A 22,486-nucleotide genomic window follows, 5' to 3' on the forward strand; every position below is an offset into this window, starting at 1 on the left:
GATGCAGAATTTACGAGGGTTGTAGTATAGATGTAATGTTGGCAGTGGCAGCGTCAACGGTAGTACAGATGCAGCATTTGCACAGTAGTTGACGAGCATTGACATTAGACATCAACAGTGCAGAGGGAGATGTTACAGAGTCTAGGTGATGCTTCAGCAGGTTGCATTACTAGAGCACATTCCACGTTAAGAGGGAGTGTTGATTTTTGGTCGCATCAGATGTGCTCTTAGCCTCAAAATTGGCAGGGAGGCTAGGACACATGTATTCCACAATACCCATAAATTGTTTTGGAAAATTCCACCCGGAGACAGTTTAATTAAAATAATTAATTATTTTTAATGGGTGCCTAACTCTAAACTTAGGAAATTAAAATAATCAAACTGAGGGTGAAACTTTTAGACGAAGACGGAAATGGAGTCCAAATGATCTGAGCCATTGATTAGAATCTAATATGGGTTGTTGATTACTCAACTAGAGGATTATAAGGACTTCAATGGGCATTTGGAAAACACATCAGAGAGGGCAGCGCAACAGTTGCTAGAGAATCGATCGAGGAGATTTCTTGCAGTGAGGGGCAGGAGAGGAGAGTTTCTTGCAGTCGTAGGGCCACGCAGAGCTTCCATTATTATATCTCCAAATTTTCACATCGAATGCTTCCATTATTATATGATTCTGATATGGTTAACTTCATGCTTCTATAGATTTGGTTGTACTTGCTATCTAAGTTGTGCAAGTACATAATCTTCAAGATGGTGAAGATGTTCATTTGATAAGAATGATGAAGGAAGTTATAATGGTCATGATAACATTGATAAGAAGGATGGAAGCCATGAAGGATTCTCTAATGTCATAAGAAGAAGTTGATCTCCCTAAGTTAAGAGGGAGCTTGGAAATCTCCCTAATTAAGAGGGAGGACATACCATAGTCATGATGGACACCTTGAAAGAAGAAATTGGAGAATACATTTTGAGAAGTTGTTGAGATTAGGAAAGCAAGATCTGATTGAAGAATATGTTGCTACATGTGAAGTAGGAAAGGAAGATGTATGATTGAGGAATCATCTATCAATATTCGTGTGAAATTCCTATTGTGAAAAATTGAGAAGCAACATCTTCTTGTCTAAAAGACCCTAAAGGTTTGTGTTTACTTATGTACATTTTAAATTTTGTTACTAATTGGGGTTGTGTTTGTACAGGAAAATCTCTCGAAAGTTTGATAGCATGTTGGTTACACAAGAGAGATTTGTAATCGATCTGTTTGATCGAGGAGGATTTGCTACCGATTGGAATAATCGGGAGTGTTGAGGCTTGGTGTGTGAGACACATTGCCTTTGAGGACATATGGTTGACACTATGTGTTGATGTCTAAGATCCTAAAGTAGGGAGGGTGGCGTTGGTCATAGAGCCCTGACCACGGATACGCACCTAGATCCTGGGTTGATGGTTAGCAAGTAAGCGTGATGGTACCTAGACTGGCTGAAATCTTTAGTCCATCTTAGTCCCACCTGGATAGATTGCCCTGGTCAAGAATCTAGTCCATGACATTGTGAGTGCCTAAACTGTTGGAGGACCTTGGATAGATTGCTCTGGTTAGGAATCTAGTCCATGGCATTGTGGTGCCTAAACTCTTCATAGTTCATATCAATGTGGAAAAAGTCGAAGTCGGGATTAATTCGGCAAGGGTCCAAAAGTTGAAAAACTCGTCAAAGTCGGGAGTTTTTTGAAAAAGTCGGCAAAATTAAAAAAACACAAAATTATTCATTTTTTTATTTTTATTTTTTTTAACATCTAGAGTATCCACAACATCAAATAAATGCATTTCCACATAAACATGTAAAGAAAGCTAATATATAATATGTATATGAAATCTAACGCTACATCACACATATCAAAATAGTGAATCAACTCCTGAATTTTGGGTCCTGTCCGAGTCTCAACTCTCAAGAGTCAAAATATCAACAAAAAATATAATAAATGTATATCATGAATCATCTAAAAGTCATCAAGTAATCAGTCACTGAGATCCTCTTCCCCTTTTAATTTTTGTTTCCGCTAATTGTATTAAGAAATAAGTCATGCATTTATTCAGTAGATTGTAATCTGCTTGGGTCATAAGGTGTCAGGTGGTAGGTCCAATGAAAATTAACAGTGAGTATCACAGTAGATGTGAAAATTAACACTTGGTGAATCCAAGCTGCTTATTTTCTTAGAAAACAATAGATGTCAGATTATTAACCTAGCCTTGGCATCTATTATTCAAAAACTCTTGGAGGTAAAATCCACTTCTGATACATAACCTTTCCCCACATTTATAGGGAATTCACCACTAAAGAAGATTCCCTTTCAAAACGTGCTCTCATTGCAGGAAGGATCTTTGTTGTCACAAGAGTTCACAGGTACTTTGTTCTTGTCTGAAAAATGGGTTCTTTTTTGAGGCACTGATTTTGTTTTTTTTGGACAAGTTTTTGCTATTTGATCTTCATTACCTCCTCTTTGTTGTTTCGTCTGGAAGCATTCAACAACTGTAACAATGTTTTTGATGGTGTGGGGTTCTTTCTACGTAAGGTTGTTGTATGCCTGTCCTTTTGGTACTTTTGTAATCTTTTGAAGGGGCAGTGGCTGTTAGAGTCTGGATCACTGAAAGCCTGGAGACTTAGCCAATGTATACTTTGCTTTCTAACTAGAAATATGAAGTATAAAGATTTGTTTTTCCTCGGAAAACAAAAACATATCTTAACCTCAAAACTAACAGATTACAAATGAGACTACTATGCTCACCAGAAGTATGACAAACAATACAATGCAATAACTTGAAAATGCATGGATGAAAGCTTCAATTTACAGTTTTTTCACCTTTGCGGCCTCTTTATCCGCGGCCTGGGAAGGGAGGAATACTTTTAGGTTAGACTCCCGATTAAATCAGGAGTATAAGGAAAAAATCACGATTTTTTCGTTTGTGAAAAAGTCGCCAAAAAGTCGGGGGATTAAATCGTTTAGTTCAAAAAATCGCGTTTTTAGGATTAAATCAGGACTTTTGCAGACTTTTTCCACACTGGTTCATATGTTTTGAGATCTTCCTTGTACTTGTATATGTTGTTATGAATACCTCCCTAGTTAAGAGGGAGTGTTGAAAAATGTAACTAGGTTCAGTGTTCATAAACATATTTCAGTCATTATGTAATGTACTTGTCAAAAGAATGAAAAAAAAAAATTTAATATTATCACAATGACTTATTAAAGCATGGGTTTCATGCTTGGGTCATTTTTATTAGTCAAAGTCCCCATTGAGGACTTCTAGGGTTTATTCTAAGTCATTAGAGTCATTGTCCATTTAAAGAGACCCTTTTTGGGCTTTTGAATCATGTAAAAAGATTTATTATTGAGTCAAATTAGGTATTTGACACCTCCACACCAAGTAGGCCTCAAACAAGGCAAGTCGACCTCAACTCAAGCCTATATATACAAGGAAATCGAATTCATTTGGAACACACTCTCACTCACTCTTAAGTTCGATATCCAGAAGAAAGTGTTTGAAAAGTGCGAAGAAGGAAAGGAGATTGAAAGAAGTGTGAAGTTGGAGAAAGAGGAAGGAAAAGAGAAAATCGAAGTTTTGCGCTATCCCTCTCTCTCTCTCGTTTGGATTCCTCTGGGAGATCAAATTTTTCCTTGTCTAGTCGAAGATGTTGTTGTGGTTGTTGCTACTGCCATCTACTGGGTCAAAGTGTTGTTGCTTCAAGGTCGAAATTATGGATTGAAGTTGCTGGAAGAGGAGGTTGACTTGGCAGTTGGAGGAGGTCTATGTCTAGTTTGAAGAGTCTCAAGAAAACTATTGAAGGAAGTGATTTTGACTGGGTTTTCCCCTAGATAGGGGTTTTGCCCTGGCAGAGTGCCTACATCTTGTGTCTTGTGTTCCTGTGATCTTCGTACACACATAATTTGGTAATTGCTTGATGAAAGATAATATAAAAAATAAGTCAAAGAAGCCAACATAATTCACAAGTAATTATCAAGAAAGAGAAATCTAACCCTAAATCTACTAGCATTGATTTTTCAACAATACCCTCTATCACCCTGTCTTAATGGTCATGTGTGAACGACACCAAGCATGTCTCTGAACTTTACAAGATTATGTGTTGAAATTACAGGTTGGCAATCACAAGAATGAACAAGAAAGGAGTTACTCTCACAAGCACTCTGCTACCATGTTGAAATCAATAGATGGGAAACCACAAGGATGAAGATCACATAGAAATAACTCAAGTGAATTAATGATCAAGACATTGCCTTGCGGAGGGATTCAACCCTTGGTTGGGAGGTCAATGCCTCAAAATCAACCCCTTCTTGTGGCTAATTTCTCCATTTCGGGGCTGACGTCCTTTGCCTTAGGTGATTTTGCCTTAGTTAAACCTTAGTCTTGCCCTAGCTAAACCTTAGACTTTCCCTAGGCTTCAACATGGGGCTTGTTGAAGGATTGTTGTGCCATAAATTGATCATACTTATCTATTCCAAGCCTTTTCTTGGCCTTGTGATCCTAGGTAAGCCTGTTGACCTTCCCTATTCTTAAACCCTAGGTCACTTTGTGCCCTAATTAGGCCTTTTGGAGGGAACACATTGCCTTATTTGTGCTAGTTGAGCCTTGTTCTTAAGTAGAGTGTCTCTCCTTGGCCTATCCTTGTCACCTCTACGCCTTAGACTTGATATATCATTTAGGTGACCTAACATAGGGAAGCCTCCCTTGTGGTGCAAATCCACTAAAAAACCGGAGGTAGTGGCTGTGACAGTCGGCCACACCTCATAGTCTTGTCACTTGGTTTAGCCTTTGTCTTGTGAGATCCCCTCACAAGGCCTACTAGATTTTGAGGCAACAAATCCCTCATATTAAATGACAAAAAAATTACACCTTAAGAAATTTGATCCCTCTAGTGTAACAAATTGCCGACTATAAAAAATAAACATTTTTCTAATTTCAATAATAAGTCATGAAGATAAATATGAATTTGTTGCTTTTTGTATTACAAACTAATTAAGTAGACATATGGTAAAATCAACAATCTTTCCTATTTTAGTTCTAACTCAAAAACATAAATTTAAATTTTCTTTAAGGCCAACTTGTATTTTTTTTACTTTAAAGCCTACTTGTCTTTTTTTTATTTTTTAATGTAATTATTTTTTAAATTATTTTTAAATCTATGTTATCTAATGCTACATGACATCTCATACTGGGCTGTGAGCGCCTCTCGATGCAATTAAAGTTGAACACTTCATATGAAACAATGACTAAAGTACCTCATGTGTTGAACCACCATTATTGGATGAGCATGTTGATTGTAATGTTCCCTATAAATTGATGGGCTAATGGATGATGAAGTAGCCTATTAATCCCCGTAGGCTATAGTCTTGGATAAAGGGTAAAACCCCAAAATTTACAATGTTTGGGCAACAGGGGGCAAGTTTTGGGACAAATGGGGCAAAAGTCCAAAGTTTTGGATTTCTATGAATCCCTCTTAATTAATTAAGGAGAAAATTTACCTCAAGAAAATCTATAAAAACAATAGGGTTAGAATCATTTGATCATCATTGGATTGGATCAATTTATCTCTATTTTTCTTTGAGCCTGAGGCTCTAAGGGTTTTAAGACCCCATTTCTCCTTTGACTAGTTTTGATGGAGGTGATCCCACCCTACCTAGTCACCTTTCTTTGTTATGGCAAACAGGGAAATTTATCTTTTTTTGAAGGACAGCAAATTGTGTTGGGAAGGCTGAGGCAAGATATCTGGTTCTCCTGACGCTAGTCGAATCTGTACTGAGGCAGAAGGTCAAATTATCCTGAGGAAAAGGTAGCAAGTTTCTGAGGTAGATGGCATCCTGAGACCAAGATAAATCTGGGACAGACCAGTGAGAGTTTCCTGAGCTTATACAAGGGTTAAATTCAGTCAAAAACAAACCTTTCCTGAGGTCATTTAAGGACAGATCAAAGCCTGTGATAGATCAACATTTTCTAAGCATTACAGTAGCCCTGAGGCTAATTCGGGAGGAGTTCTGGGAAATTCAGAAGCCAATTTAAGGTAGATCCAGAAGCAGAGTTTGACCTAACCAGCTTATTGTCATCATGAGTGAACTAAGATCCCAGCTCTGAAGATCTGTGACTCTTGGTCAATCCCCTGTAACAGAATTAGGGCTTCATCCTGAAGCTATTCGGATAACTCTTCTGATCAGAACCTACAAGGAATTACAAGTTGAGGATCAGTATAATATATTTCAGGTCATTTGAATAATTGTTTGCTGGCCAAATTCTGTTGGACTTTGGAACTTAAACTGGAGCTGTTGCTAAATCTGTGGATTGGTTGAATTATGATATTGTATTGAATGGAATATTGTAACATGTTGGAAGAGTCGTACTGCTAATTGAAAATCATTTTGTTTATTCATGCATTGAATTACTGAAGGTGTTAGTTTTCCTAAACAAGCAAGGAAACTATGCGACAAAACATTAGCTATTTAAGAAACCCTAGGGCAAAAAATCTCCATAGGATACTCCACAGGCATTTGAGGGGCCGCTGTATGTGGAGGATGCTGGTCACCATACCTACAATCATCTTTTCTGTGGAAAAGTGAAGAATATGTGTAGCTGCTAGCTGGGAATCGGAATCATAGGAGAAAGACTTTCTCCTAGGGTTACCCATGTATATGGATGGGTAACAGTCCTAAATCCTTCACTTTCTCAATTTAGGAAGTTGTGAAAAGTCCACTAGCCTAAATCCACTTTCTTGATGGTCAGAAAGCAAGTTAGATTAATTCCCTCTTCTGCAAGAAAATGGTTGGTGAAAAGGAAGATTTCATACATGGGGTGATGTGTGGGACAAGGGTGAAAGAAAGCAGCTATCCTGATTCCTAAAGAGCTATAGCTCTCAAGTCTCAACGACTTCAGGTTGTTGATCTATCCACTTTTACTGCAATATGTCAGGTGATGCTAGATAATTGTTGGTTTAAGCGAAATTTGGGTGCTCAAGCAACTATTTGTAAGGATAAAACATGGAAAAATGGGAAGCCACTTATAGACCATCAATCCAAGGAACTCTATGATAAGATTCAGCCAACTAGCTCAACAGCAGAATGTCTAAATTTCTAATAAAAGTGTTGTGTCCACGATCACAAAATGAGGTGGATGAAGAGGTGTCAATGCATTGGAAAGTTCACAATTCTTTAAAGATTTTGAGACTCAAAGTGGTTTGTTCTTTGTAACATTTTCTGGTGAACAACTGATTACATGATACTGGCCTTAAAGATGGCTGTTGTATGAATTGTCACAAACCTAAAAGGATTAAGCACATCATGTAGAATTGCAGTCACTAAATTGTTTTGGGCCCATATTATTACTGAGTATAATATTCCCCGTCTCTACTCTTCATTAAGAGGGAAGAGTTTTTGGGGACAAAAGGGAGATCTGATAGGCTAACAAAATTAGTGAGATGTGATTAAACTGGCATTCATCTCTCTCTTGTTAGAAAACCTCTGTCATGCAACCTTTCAAACGGAAAATACATTGGTCGGCCTGGGAGAAGTTTCTACAGTAGATCAGATTTAGCTCTCCAAATATCATCAAGGAATATTACTCTTAGGAGATGCAGAATCTCTTTCAACTCGGGGCCAGAGTTGACATGCTCACTGCCCTTTGCTTATATAAGGGAGCTCTAATGTCAATCATGATGTCCATGTAATCTGATTTCTAATCTAATATATGTTAAATTCTCAAAGAAAAGAAAAGCAAAAAAAAAACATCAGTCACAAAAGGGAGCTGCAGCTCACTGAAAAAAAACAGAAATATAAAGTTTCACTGTAAAATATATCCTCCTTTTATTAGATGTCAAGACTCAAAAAATGTGGAAAGTTTGTCATGATTAGACAGCAAAACCACAACAAGATAGAGAAAGGAGTAAACTTACTGATATTAACCAAATAAGAACATTGCAAATACCTTGGAATCTGAACCACTCAAAGAAGAGGTTACTCTTGCAAGAGCATCAAACATTACAGGAGAACCAGCTCCTTGCGCAGAGTCAGAACCGACTTCTTCGTGATCAAATAATGCAATCATCCTTACTCCAGTCTCATCTTGAAGAGAATCTTCAGATACTGTTGCATCAACTAATGCCTGGCATAATGGGATCAATGGCTGCTTGTCAGTGCCTCAACATTTCAATCAAGATTGAGATAACATGGTAAAAAGTTGAATACACAAAATCCGCAGAAAACATAAATTTAAGAACTCATTGAGCACATCTGATGACTCTGATATCAACAATTCAATCATTACGGATTACCTTTATAGATGGAGTGCAGGTAAAATTTGCCAATCAATATCTACACATTAATAACTAGGCAACTGCCATGAAATTGTAAAATATATGTTGCTTGAGTGTAAGTCACATCGCTGGTAATAATTAAGGTTAAAGTGCATTCACAAATAACCTGTGTTGGTGCCTATCATTTATAAGCACATTTCTTTCATAGAACTGTTCGTTAAATAAGGATGAACTGCCTTGCAAAACATTTACCCCCCACAGTTTGTGCAGCTGTGACTTTTGGAAGTAGCAGTGAGGGTGGACCTCTCAAATCCAACTATCTTTCTCCAAGATATATTATGCACCTTTCGTTTTCATTATAGAAACATCACAGGCATCATGTTAAAGGCTCAGGAACAGTTTGAAGTAGTATGTCCAGAGGTATATTTGAAGGATGAAGAGTGTACATATTTCAGAATTCAGGATCTTTTGCTTCTTACTACAATGACTAGAACAGTGAACCACTAGTGCCCATACTCTCATCTTGGGGACTGGCAATCTGCTGTCACCCAAAAAGGAACCAATATTTATCCGTTATATAAGCACAAAGATGTATTCAGTTGTTCACATCAAGAATCATGGCAAAAAGAGTTTGTCAACGTCTTGGTTCAGACCAAGAAGAAAAATTTTCATGTATAAAAACTGCATAATGATTACTGAGGACAGTCCTCAATAATGATGCAACAAACTATCACAGTAGGTTCTGCATAAAGACAAGACACTACAAGAGTAATAGGACTCGGGCAGCTGTCATGTTGACCTTCCCTTTGGCATAAAGAATCTGTAAAATATGCAAACCAAATGGTAAATCATTTCCCGTTTTTAAAAAATACTATATATGCATGATACATATCTGTCATGAAGAGATCATCACTTGTAGATAAATTATCATAACACTCTGGCATAAGGAAGATTTCAAACTTCATTTCTAATTACTACGAGGCATATAGGAGCTTATATAATGCCCCTCTCAAGTCTCTCCACCCATAGTTTTAAAAGCTGTAACTGGGTTTTGAACCAGCGACCTATTTAACCGGGATTTGAACCAGAACCAGATCAAACCCGATCGAACCAAATTCAATGAACCAGATTTGAAAAAATACATATAATACTTAAATTTTAATGAAAATAATTATTTTTGAGATTTCAAACAATGATTCCAAACCATTAGAGACAAAATATGCAAAGTTTGCTCATCTATATACATACCATGTAAGGGTGAATGTGTCAAAATGCCACAGACTGCAATCCATATCAACAACAAAATACATAATCCATGAGGCTCTAAGTGGCCTCTAGAGTCTAAAAACAATGCTACAAAGTATTGGGCCACGGGCCTACTATAAATCACTGATCAACATGATCACTCATCAAACTCATTATTGATTCACTACTACTAGAAATGGGATCATCAACAAGAGCTACATAAACATCATTTAGACCTTATAATAAATAGGGTAGAAATTGAAAAAGCTTAACATGCCTAGCCAATGATTTTGGTTTGAGTGCAGGGTTCATCCCCTCAACCTTATAATAAAGCAGAAAACACTTAGCATGCCTAACAATTACTTTTTTGAGTGAAGGGTACATTTTTGTTAAGGCCATGGTAGAGGAGTTCAACAATTAATACCACCAACATCAACAGAGTTCAACAATCAATACCACAAACATCAAGGTACATAAAGGGCTTCATGCTCTTGATCAAATGCCAATCCCATACCCTCACACATGACATAATCAAATGGAGACATTGCAATCGCCCAAATCATGAAATCCTAAAAACTCTCAATTTTATTCAATATTGAGTGAGATCTAAAATTCTAGTTTCTCCATGTGAAATTCAATGAGGTTGGAACCACTCTCAAACACATCTTGAAACAATTAATGTTAATGTTAAAAATTCATGTAAAAAGATGAAATTTCATCCTTTTACTTTAGAAATTTATGATCATTTTACTCTAAGAATTTAACATTACCATTGATTCGCACTATTACTAAGGTTGAATTAGGTTTTTTGTTTAGGTTAGGGTTTAGGAAGGGAAGGGTTGGTTTTATCATTTATGTAATATCCCCAATTTTGAGCATGGGAATTTTGCCCAATTTTGGTAATATTAATCAAAAGGGGCAACTAGTATTTTGGAGAAAGGTGGCAAGTATTATTTTATCGCAGATTGGCGGCAAATTATTATTTTATTAAAATGGTGGAAAAAGTAACTAAGTGGAAAATGGCTCCCAGCAATAAAATAATATTAAAATGACTCTAGAAGGATGGAGATAAAATATAAGAGGATGGACTCATTTAGTGGATCATCCTTTGACTATCACACTTAACACTTATCTTCTCTTGGAGTTGTTTAGCGCAAGGGTAGAGTGTTGTTTAGCACAGGAATTCCAGGCGAGATTCCACCCCATCTTTGGAGGGCTTCGAGTGCCTTCCTGGTTGGGAATTCAGAGAGTCTATTGTTGGGCTTTCATAGAGCTTCATTGACAGTAGTATTCCCAGCTCTACATATTTCCTGCGTCTAGAAGAAATTCGAGTTATTCATTGTGGTCCAACATCAGCAAGTTGGAGTCTAGCTTATTTGAAGGAGGATTTTCCTAGTTGGAGCCGAGAATTTTGTGGTGATTTTGTAGGGATAGAGAGCAGCATATTTAAGGGACAAAATTCCCTTCATTTGGAAGTGCGTAGGGACTTCTAGCTTAGTTTGCGCAAGGGAAGAATGGAGAAGGATTGTGGAGAGATATGTTGAGAAATCTAGGGCATCAAAGTTACGTGATTTCTCTTCTATTAGTAATTGCTTGTGAATGTTTTTTACTTCTTAGATTAGGATCTTCTTTTACTTATGTTATTATAGTGTTATTCTTCATCAAACAGCTACCAATGCATAAACCATAAAGTGACAAGAGACACAAAATATAGACTATTAGCCAGAGCCAAAACCTCTCCCACTTGAAAGGAAAACCCAAACAAATTCTTCTTCTTGTAAAGATTCCAATTGACGAATACCAAGACCAAGACCCTTGACCTATTTCCCACTCCAAGACCAAGACACAAGTTCCCTTGATGAGATCCTTGGACAACGACAGTCAATCTTCCGCTCCTTCCCTTTTCTCGACTCCTCTTCCACTTCAACCTCCTTTTTCTTCAAATCTTCGACCTCCTTGAATTAGGTCTGCAATCCTATGCCTTGATTTTCTTCGCTCTGTATAGGGTCTCCTTCTTGCTTAACTTGGCTTCCTTCTTGATTTGACCTTCCTCTAACTCGGCTACCCAAGAGGACTGCAATTCCTCTCAGCTTCTTCCACAGCAAGTGTCATTTTTCTTCTTCGCACGTGTGTCCTAAAACATACCCAAAACAGATCTAAATGATGCCAAAGAAAATTTCGCTCTTCTTTCTTTCTTCATGCTGGCTAGGAGGCTTATTTTCACTGACCTTCGCATCACTTACCAACTTCAGAACTCAACCAAAAATCTCTGCTTTGAAATCAGGTCGAGTGGCCTATTTATAGTTGTTTGCCATGATAATAAGCTGACTTGACAGGGAGATGAGTCGACATGTCCTTAGAAGAGATATTATTATTCCTTTTGAAGCCGACTTGAAGGGAGATACTTGTGCTTGTCTTAGAGGGCTATTTATACTTATTGAATGACTCATACAAAGTGTAACATGCCCAAAAAGGGTCTTTCATACATGACATAGACTCAAATTGACTTTTATGACTCGACGACAAATCCTAAAGGCTCACAATGGGAGCCATCACTAAAAATAAAATTCCTTGTTCATGAAACCCATGAGACAAGCATTACAATAACAATTTTATTTTTCTTATTTTCATCAATTACTTAAAATCACAATTACATGTCATTATGAAAACCGAACCTAGTTACACTTTTCAAGACTCCCTCTTAACTAGGGAGGTATTCATAATGGTACTTGGTCATTCTCAATCTAAAGAATTTCTCATGAGAAGAGTTGGATTGGTAACCCATCTATTTAGCATCATATCAACCAACATTGACACATAGCAAGGCCTTGACTAACAGCCCTATCTCTCCACTAGATCTGAGCACAATGCTGGCGAGACCAATGATGTATAGACACCCCAATCATTATCTCTCTCCAAACATACCCCACCTGGGTTCTCAGGGTGTGTTCCACTAGGACTATTCTTATCTTGGATTCCCAATCCGTGTATAACCGGGAGGAATCAGTTCAGTCAGATCTGTTCTGAATCACCGGGACTGAGGGTCCATCTCCCATTCGATCAGTGAATGGGACGATCAGCAAACATGCAGGTAATCTTTGATGCCCTAAGGCATCCTCAAAGAGCATCGGATGCCAAATGTTTACTCAATCCTCCATCTTGTCTTCCCAAGTGAAGACAAGAATAATGTGTCTATCTCTCCCTCTTAATTAGGGAGGACATATCTATTCCAATAAAGGAATGTACTCATTCCTACGGAAGGAATGTACCTAAGCTCCCTCTTGGCTTAGGAATTTTTGCTTCCAAGTTTCTACCAAGTAAGAAACTTGTTTCCAGGCTCCCTCTTAATTAGGGACCTACAACAGCTCCTCAGGTGGAGATGATGGGACAATCAGCTGCTTGAAGAACTCCTCACGATGTCATGAACTTCCTTTTGTTATCTAGGAGTCTTCATGTTTGGGACTTCTTCAGAGGGTACATACTTTCATCCATGAATCAGTCTTGTCATCATCGGAAAGTGATTCATTTGTTCATATATGGCCTTCCTTCATGCCATGCTGCCTTCTTCATGCCATGTTTCCATAAGGATTTTTCATCCTACTACATGGGCATCGATGGTGGAATATATCCATAGATCTTCCCTCGACAGCGCTACATAAGCCCATCCAAATATTTGTTCAAAAATAAGAAATGAACACTTAAACTAAACTTACCTTTGTGATGGTCTTTCATCATGACATCTTCTAGTTTGCATCAACATCCTACATACATATCGACACATCTAACAAAGATATATATTGTCAAGGGTCTCTTTCTTTTTCAAAGTCTTCATATCTTTCATGGAGATATCCTAGTCAAATCTTCTTGGTCTTTCGGATGTTGATTGCATTTTCCATGGTTGCACATCCCAAGATCTCTTTCTTCCTTTCTTCACACATTTCATTCTCAGGAACTTCCAATTAGAGTTCCTCCAATTAATGTCAACCACCTCATATTACATATGGGGACATATTATGTCGATTTCACATAATTAATGTGTGACTCATGCTTTCCTGCATCCTTTCAAAGGAAAAGATGCCTTTCTTTTGATCATGTTCTCAAGATAGAGCATTGGTCCTTGTTACATGCAACCATATGACATAACTCTTCAATATCGAATACAAGCATACATACCTCATTTTTCTTTTCGGTCATCCAGACTTTCCGTAGTAGCTTCCTTGATTGAAAGAGATTCAATCCCTTGATCTACTTCACGTTTTATGTCATCATACCATCATCCCATGAATTCCTCAAGTTTGGAATTCTTGATAAAACACTTGCTTCCTCTCTTGATTGATGAACCTTTCAATGAAGATTCCATCAAAGAATCTTGAGGATCTGGAGTATCCCCATCTAGCAAATGTGTTGGAAAAGTAACTAGGTTCGGTCTTCATTTAATATATTTGGTGTTGAAAAATCTAGGGCACACATAATTTAGTTGATTCTTCGTTACATGATAACAATTTGTGAAGTATTTATACAATTTATATTAGCTCAATGTTTCCTTCATTATTAGTGTGTGTATGTTAGCTTCATCAAACTACTATCAAAACCAAAAGAGACAAGAACACAAATATTTGGCTTTCTGCCAGGCCAAAACCTCTCCCTCTTGGAGAGGAAAACCCACGCAAAATTCTTCTTATAGAGATTCCATTGACGAATACCAAGACCTTGACCCTTGACACATTCTGCCTCTCCAAGACCAAGACATCAATCCTTTTCTCCATCACTGTTGAGATCTTCATCATTCCTTCACTGCTGCATTATTGAGACCCTTACTGCTTCTGCATTACCATGACTGCTCCAGAGATTACCACCGATGTAATCTCTATACCTTCATCGAGAACATGATCTTCAAGTACAAGATCATATCTTGTGTCTGCACCTTGTTTTCATCATTGTATCAAGGTTGTGATCATCATGGTTATTACTGCTCCTAGTAGCACGTCAAGACTGCATCATACTAGATTTGAATATTGTCTCCTTTCACTAGCATGCCAAGGATCTCTTGATCATCATCGAAACCTATTTTGTTATCAAAGTTATGCCAGGACTATAACATCTAACATAATCTTCATTGAGCCGAGAGAATAAATCTATCACTGTTGTTCATTGTGTCTGGGTTGCTACAGGTATGCCACCGAGATTTATGTACCAAGACAATATTGTACCCTCGTCCGAGCCCTTCTCTACTTCAAGTCATAGGCATGCCAAGAGTGTATTTAGCCTAGAACTTTGGTCAACACTACGTCCTCATCTCACCTCCTTGATCTGCTTACGACTGTACCTCATAGACATCTCTATGTTGAGACTGTCTATTTGGTGACCTTGTTGCTCCATCAATCTGGGATCCAGCTTGACTGCACCTTATACCCATCCGAGGTGCAGTCAAGCCTTTAGACAAGGAGACCTTAATTCAATGTTGATCTACTGCTCCTTAATGCGAAGAATTCAGAGAGAGTTAATGTGAGATCTATCATCCTTGAATGTGGATCCCTGTACCCGAGTTCAGTTCACTTCATTTGTGGACACCTTATGCTTTGATTGCGGCTACTACACGCGAAATTTCAATGAGGAAGAATGTGAAGTTCTCATTTGAGTTTGGAGGATACCTTGACGGGGTATTTATAGTGGTGAGTGCTCCATATTTGAGCCAACATGATCCCATGAACCAAAGTGACTTTAATTTATGCATTTAATTTATTTTTGGAGCTGACATGATCCCATGAACCAACGTGACTTTAATTTATGCATTTAATTTATTTTTGGAGCCGACATGAAGACCTCTTCCTTTTTTCTTCTTGTAGACTTCTTGAAGGATTATGCTTGGTCTTTGGAGGGCTTTTTCACAACTTTGTAGACATGAATACATTTACATAAACTCATAAAGAGTTTCTATACATATGACATGACTCTTTGACATATAAATAAATCCTAAAGACATCAAGAAGAAGTCTTTCACCTAATGATACTTCTTGCTCATGAAACCCATGTAACAAGATTACAAACAAAAAAATATTACATCAATTACAAAGATCATGTCATTATGAAGACCAAACCTAGTTACACTTTCTTCAACATTTGGGTCATCATGTAATGTGCTTGTCAAAAGAATAAAGAAAAGATTTATTATTATTATTATTGTGACTTATTAAAGCATGGGTTTCATGCTTGGGTGACCATGTTTTAGGTCAAAGTCCCCATTGAGGACTTCTAGGATTTGTTCTGAGTCAATAGAGTCATTGTACTTTTAAAGAGACCCTTCTTGGGCTTTTGAATCATGTAAAAAGATTAAGTATGGAGTCAAATATCATTTATGTATCCTCCACACCATGTCCGCCTAGAAGAAGATCAAGTCGGCCTAAGGACCCTATTCAACCTCACATGGAGCCTATAAATACACGCACATTGAATTCATTTGGAGCATCATTCTCTCACACAAGTTCGATATCTCTTGTAGTTGGGAAAAAGTGTGAAGTTCTCTTGTAGCTGGGAAAAAGTGTGAAGTTTGTTGTCGGGAAGCCGAAGTGAATGCGCGTTTGGGGAAGTCTAAGGAGAAAGGAAAAATCGAAATTTTGGTGTATCTCTCTTTCTGTTTCGCATCCTGGATTGGGAGATCGATGTCTTCAAAGTCTCTCTGTTGTCGAAAGCTAGCAGTGGCCGGAATTTGCTACCTAGTCAAAGTAGCTAGAAAGCGATCGAAATTCTGGAAGGTTGACTTGGTGTGGAGGGAAGATCTTTTCTTGGTCTAGGGTGAAGAGCCTCAAAGAATACTATTGAAAGGAAGAATTTATTGACTGGGTTTTCCCCTAAGGGGGGTTTTCCCCTAGCGTAGTGCCTATTTCTGGTGTCTATGTTTTATGTGTTGTTGCTTTGGTAATTGCTTGATGAACTAAAGGAAAGAATATATAAAGAATTGTAATAATAAGAAACATCACAAGTAATTATCAAGAATAAGAAAATATTTTTTCCTTTCTGATTTTCTAACATGGTACCAGAGCTTTGGTGAAGAAGGAAGTAAAAGGCAGTCTCAAGCACTTGATCTAGGAACCATTCAAAGGGATTATCTCAGGGAAGGAGTCTACTATATTCAAGGAAGATGTCTAACACAATCAAGGGAGAGAACAAACTTGAAGGGGCCTCTAACTACAGGTCCTGGAAGAAGAGGATTGACGTAATCCTTGAGAAGAACAAGGTATTGATCTTAGTCAAAGGAAAAGTAAAGAAGCCTACAAACTCACAGAGGGTTCCAGTGATGCTGACAAAGTGAAATACAGGGAATTAGAATTGGTGCCCATGACTCTGATGGTAGAAGGAATAAAGGACAACCTTGTCCCATTCATAGCTAACATCGATCATGGTCAAGAAATGTATGAAGCTTGTCAAAGTTATTTACCATTAAGAACATTGGTCAAATAGCAAGTTTAATGAATGAACTAAGGACCACAAAGATGACTAAAGAAGACACTATGGCATCCTTCTTTGTGAAGATATCTAGAATCAAGGATGATCTCTCGACCATTGATGAAATTGTTCCAAACAAAGAACTCGTGATCACTGCTCTATTAGGATTGCCATCCTCTTGGGGTGCATTTTCTGCAGGTCTTAATAGTTGGAAGGAAGCTCCCACTTTCGAAGTACTATGGACTATCTGCAGTTAGGAAGAATTATGGATCTCATTAGTTGTCGATCCTAAAGGAGTATCAAATGCCTACATTGCTCAACATCAAGAAAAGAAATCGAAAGGACCAAGGAAGAAAGTTGATATGTCCAAGATAGAATGTTATTAATGCCATAAGAAGTATCACTACAAGAGTGATCGTCCCAACAATCCAAAGAATAAGAAGAGAGAGAGATCATGTTAACTTTGTTGAGGAAGGAGACTCAATGAAAGCCAAGCCCGAAGAATCTTACATTAGGGACTTACACTACTAAGTCCTTTGCTTGTAGCTTTAGATATCTTGTTTTATATGTTTTAGAATTTATAGGTTTTTGACATATTTTGGAAAAGGCTATTTATTGTCTTTATAAGTTTGTAGGTATCCCTCAAGCTTTGGAGGGAGCCCCCAACAAACTCCCAAAGATAAGTTTCTCATCTCCTTTCAGTCTTTGGTTTCATGTATTTGTTTAAGTTTTGATTATATTAATACTAATCACCATTCTCCCTCTATTGTTTTGATTAGGAAGACATCTTCTATATTCTCAAGGAGTATGAAAGAGGACCTCTCATGACAAGGTTTGTCAAAAAACAAAGGTATACTTTAAACATTGATTTATTTTGTTTATTCATTTGAAAATCTATTACTAACATTGTTGTGTCTGGCTATATTGAATCATAATGATTCTTATTTTGGGTGATCCATCTCTTGATAAATCTACTTGTTGTCACACAGAATGTCTAGGCACCGCGACAATGGCTCAGATCGGGGGCTGTCACCCTGATCCTCAATCTCTCCATTTAAGTTGTCTCCCTACAGCAGGCTAAGGGGGGTAGACCCTATGGAAAAGTGGAATGAAAAAGAACTAGTTGAAAACCAGCCAGTTCGGGAGACATAGTGAAGCGATCAAGTACTTGATTAAGATTTAGCAAGACTTGTAGAATTTGATTAGATTTTAAACGATTGATACCAGTGCCTTATGGAGTCAACGATCTTGCTAGGGAAATTAAAGCCAAGTAATCAATTATCAATTGTTGCTTAGATGAATGACTATTTTATATGAAATGCAAATCCTAAAACTAATGTGAGATGCAAGAATCTTGGTTAATTTTAGTTAAATGCCTATTTAAATGTGAACCCTTCAATCCTTTCTGTGTTGAGCCTGATTTGGTAGTAATTAGCAGAAAGAAGATCAGGAGAAGCACACTAAGGTGTTATTAACGATACGTCTCCTAAAATTCTAACATACCCGAAGCCTCTGGCGCTGCAAAGAACTTTGGCTCTGACGACTGCAAGGTCACCGTTTTAAGTACTATTAAAACAGGCTTCTCAAGAAAAGACAGATGGAAATCTATCTGTTTATCGACCAAGCTTATGCTTGGAAGTAAATTTTATCTATGCAAAGTTAACTTATATGCAAATGCACCGGAAGATGAGATGAAGAGATGAAGTTAGATTCAAGGATGAAAAGATGCTTATGTCGCAGAAACTTCCAATACCCAAATGAAATGTTCGCTTTATTAAATGAAGACTCAAAATTAAACCCTTGAAGATATTAAATTAGAACACAAGCTTATTTCAAATCTTTCTGATACAGTTATAGCCCAAAGAGAACAAAAACTTCTTTGCAATTAATATCAACAGATGCTCAAAAAATACTTAGTTTATGAAACAAAGGATATGCATTTTATCACAATTCCATGGCAGAGTACTTAATTTTCAAGAATTTATTTTTAGTACAGCAGTAATAAAAATTTTATGACAACAACTATATGATAATGAAAACACTAAGCTATCAATGATATCTTTATGCCAAAAAATTACCGAAAATTTTCCAAACTTGCCCACATGAATTATCAAACCCTGTTGTGATATGATTTCTGGAATTATATCAGATCTGATATACTTATTATAGCCAACAATTAAAACATGAAATAAACTTAATGATGAATGTCCAACTCAAGAAATTAATTCCTTAATGTATTAGACAACTTAGGAACTGCCTTTAGGTTAACCTACATGAAATTTTTCCACTGTTATATTTCAAACTTCAGAAACATAATTATTCAGAGATAACAATGACCCAAAATGTAGATCTAGGCCAAATTCTTTATACACATCAAACATAAATGATTTATTAATGTATTTAGCAATTTTTTAGTTAATTTCAAACCACTTAGATGTGTTTTTCACCACTATTAGAAATGACTGTTGTTGCAAACAGTGAGGAAAAAGATGGTTTAGAGATCAAACACTTAGGCCCTAGGCTTTGAAGATCACTTGCTCTAGTTGCCAAAAAAAATTCAATATCTGAAACACAATTTTTTACTAAATTTTCTGCAAACCCCACCAATGGTTATCTTCAGAAAATCAAATATTCAAATCAGAAATGGAGCAAGAGAATCTAGGGCCAATGAGAGCTAGCACTAGGCCCAATAGAACTAGCGTTGGGCTAGGAGAAGGCAGATTTGGGCTTAGGAGCCCAAAAACTTGAAACCCTTGTTCTGAAAAAAAATTATTTTGCTTCAGATCTTCAGATTTATTGCAAAATCTTTAATGGCTGGATGTAAAAAGATTAGGGATAAGATATTGCCCTTCAAGGCCTAGATCTGTCTCAAAACCCCCAAATCTGCTTCAAAAATATCAGATCTGAAGATTTAATTGGCTGATTTCTCAGATCTATTCCTGCAAACAATCTGAGCCCAGATCTTGCCCTCTAGGTTCTAGATCTAGCTCAGATCTGAAGATTTACTTCGCTGATTTCTCAGATCTATTCCTGCAAACAATCTTTGAGCCCAGATCTTGCCCTGCAGGGTCTAGATCTAGGTTGGATCTGAAGATTTTCTTGGCTGATTTTTCATATCTATTCCTACACACAATCTTTGAGCCCAGATCTCGCCCTCCAGAGTCTAGATCTAGGTCAGATCTCAAGATTTCCTTGGCTGATTTCTCAGATCTATTCCTACACAAGTCAAAAGAGAAAAACTCAATACCCAATATGTACAAAAAAAGAGAAAATCCAAAAAACCCAAGTGTTAAAATTCAAAATTATGTTACAAAATTTCAGATCTACACAAGTAAATAACAGATCTACACAAATAATTTACATATCTATACAAATAATTTACAGATCTATCAGATCTGAGTATGAGTCCAACTTCGCTCCCAGATTTGATAATCTAAGGCTCTTAATAGCCAGATCTATCAAAATTTCCACAAAATATTTAAAAGATTTTGAAATTTTAGAGAGGTACTAGCCCAAAAACACTCTGCAGAAAAAAGATTATCGTTAGATAAATCTTGAGGCTTATATGAAGTAGGCTCTTCAGAAAATATGTGTTGAGAGTTGGCTGGTCCAACCAAGAACTATCCTCAAACGCTCAATGAGAACCTGAGAGATATTCTGCAAACACTAGATCAACCATCAAATCAAGTAGAGAAATAGAAAACAATAAAATTCTAAAGAAATAGGGATACCTACTACTTCAATCAAAATTAAAAATGTTACCCTAGATCCAACAAACTAAATAAGATATATGTATTCAGATTATTCTAAGAGAGCCATTGATTGATAGTTTTCACATAATATTAAGCAGAAATTAAAATAATGTTACCATAAATTCATGAAGAGGAACACTACAGCACATTGAAACCCCAAAGACTTTTGCATTAATTCCAAAAAGTATACAAGAGAGCTTGAGAGCTTAGTACACGATCCAGAGATTGGATGAACTCACTGACAAATGACTTCTTATTTAAAAATAAATTCTCCAACGGCTAGTTCGAGTGATCCTCGTCAAAGCAATCTCAACCGTTGATGAGAATTAAAATTTCTTTTAATCTCATCCGTCGAAATTTTAAATTCTTGAGGAAATTCGAATTTTTCAATTAAATGCATTTTAATTAACTCAAAAATAAAAATTTTGAGTTAATTTCCTCAAAAATTTGACTTTGACTTAAACCCCATGGACCAAAGGCTTAAAATTTAGCAAAATAATTAATTTACCTCAGTCCTGGGACCTTTTAAAATTTGAATTTTAAGGATCCACGAATTTTGCCTTTGGAAAATTTAAATTTACCTAGGACCTATAATTAATTAAATTTCTGGCTTAGGATTTTAATTAATTTTTTGTCAAAAAATTTAATTAATTAACCTATGAGGGAGATAAATTATTTTTCCAACCCTCAAGACACTTTACATCATCATTTTCATATCTTTTACATCACAAAGGAGAAAACCCATCTGAGATAGACCCTCACAGACTACACATTTCTGCAACACAAATATAATCCAGCAGACTAAGCAATTTGTAATAAAATAACCTAACCAAATAGTTAGGATTATTCCCAAATCACTTTTACATAGACTCGATCTATAAAACTAGGACTCGCCTAAGATCTCGGTGACAAAATTCATTCCTGCTTTGGAATAAGGCTGAAGGAAAACTCTGCCGACCATCCAAGAATGGATCAGTGAGACAAAAAACCTCCCGGAATGTAGATCGTCACCTGAAAAATAGGTTTACCTAGGCAATTACATACATGACACAGATTTGCTGAGATTATTTACATCATATACATGCAAAATGGGTGTACATTATAACATGACAATCAGGTTGATGATGAAAGTTGGACGGCACGAACACATCGATCAGGCACTATCGCTCTTGTGAAAAAAGGGGGTGTACTGCTATGGGTCGTTGATACGTAGTGGTCAACACTACCCGCCCAATTCATATTCTTAACTGATTTTGTAGAACCCTAAACAGTTTCTGGAAAACCCTAATTGAAGGGTATGCTAATGTGAATGTCTGAAACCCTAAGCTGCTTAGGGACATTGTGAAATGCTATTTGAAGTTTTTATTGATGATGTCATGTTTGGGATTTTGGTATGATCATGAAAACCTAACTTGTTAGGGTTGAATGATAAGGTCTAAAATCTTGAACCTTTGAAGTTTTGGTAATGTTGAGTTTGCTATGTTTCTGCATTGAAACCCTAGCTCATTAGGGTTTGTTGGAATGTGTGAGCAAAACCCTTATATTGTCTTAAAAATGATTTCCTTAGTATATGTGTGTTTGTCTGATCAACCCTTAGTTTAATCAAGTGTGTTATGTGTCTAACTTCTATTGATATTTGTGAAAATGGGTTTGACTAAAACATGATGGGAAATGCTTTTGCATGATGATGAAACCCTAGGTATATATAGACATGTCCTTTTGGTCGAAACGCTAGCTTGGTCT

General features: G+C 36.9%; 1 protein-coding gene across 2 annotated transcripts in view; it reads right to left on the bottom strand.

Annotated features, from left to right (window-relative positions):
• Positions 1-22,486, bottom strand: part of LOC149151653 (putative aspartyl aminopeptidase) — a 134,011-nt gene that overhangs the window by 14,695 nt on the left and 96,830 nt on the right. For both annotated transcript variants that reach the window (XM_089445733.1, XM_089445734.1), the window contains exon 8: positions 7,976-8,152. In XM_089445733.1, coding sequence (XP_089301859.1) covers positions 7,976-8,152 — 177 coding nt within the window. The remainder of the gene's footprint in view (positions 1-7,975; positions 8,153-22,486) is intronic.

The sequence above is a fragment of the Pinus tabuliformis genome, chromosome 9, assembly GCF_031772625.1.
Source record: "Pinus tabuliformis cultivar Carrire ecotype Pingquan chromosome 9, CPIR1, whole genome shotgun sequence".
Classification (NCBI taxonomy): domain Eukaryota; kingdom Viridiplantae; phylum Streptophyta; class Pinopsida; order Pinales; family Pinaceae; genus Pinus; species Pinus tabuliformis.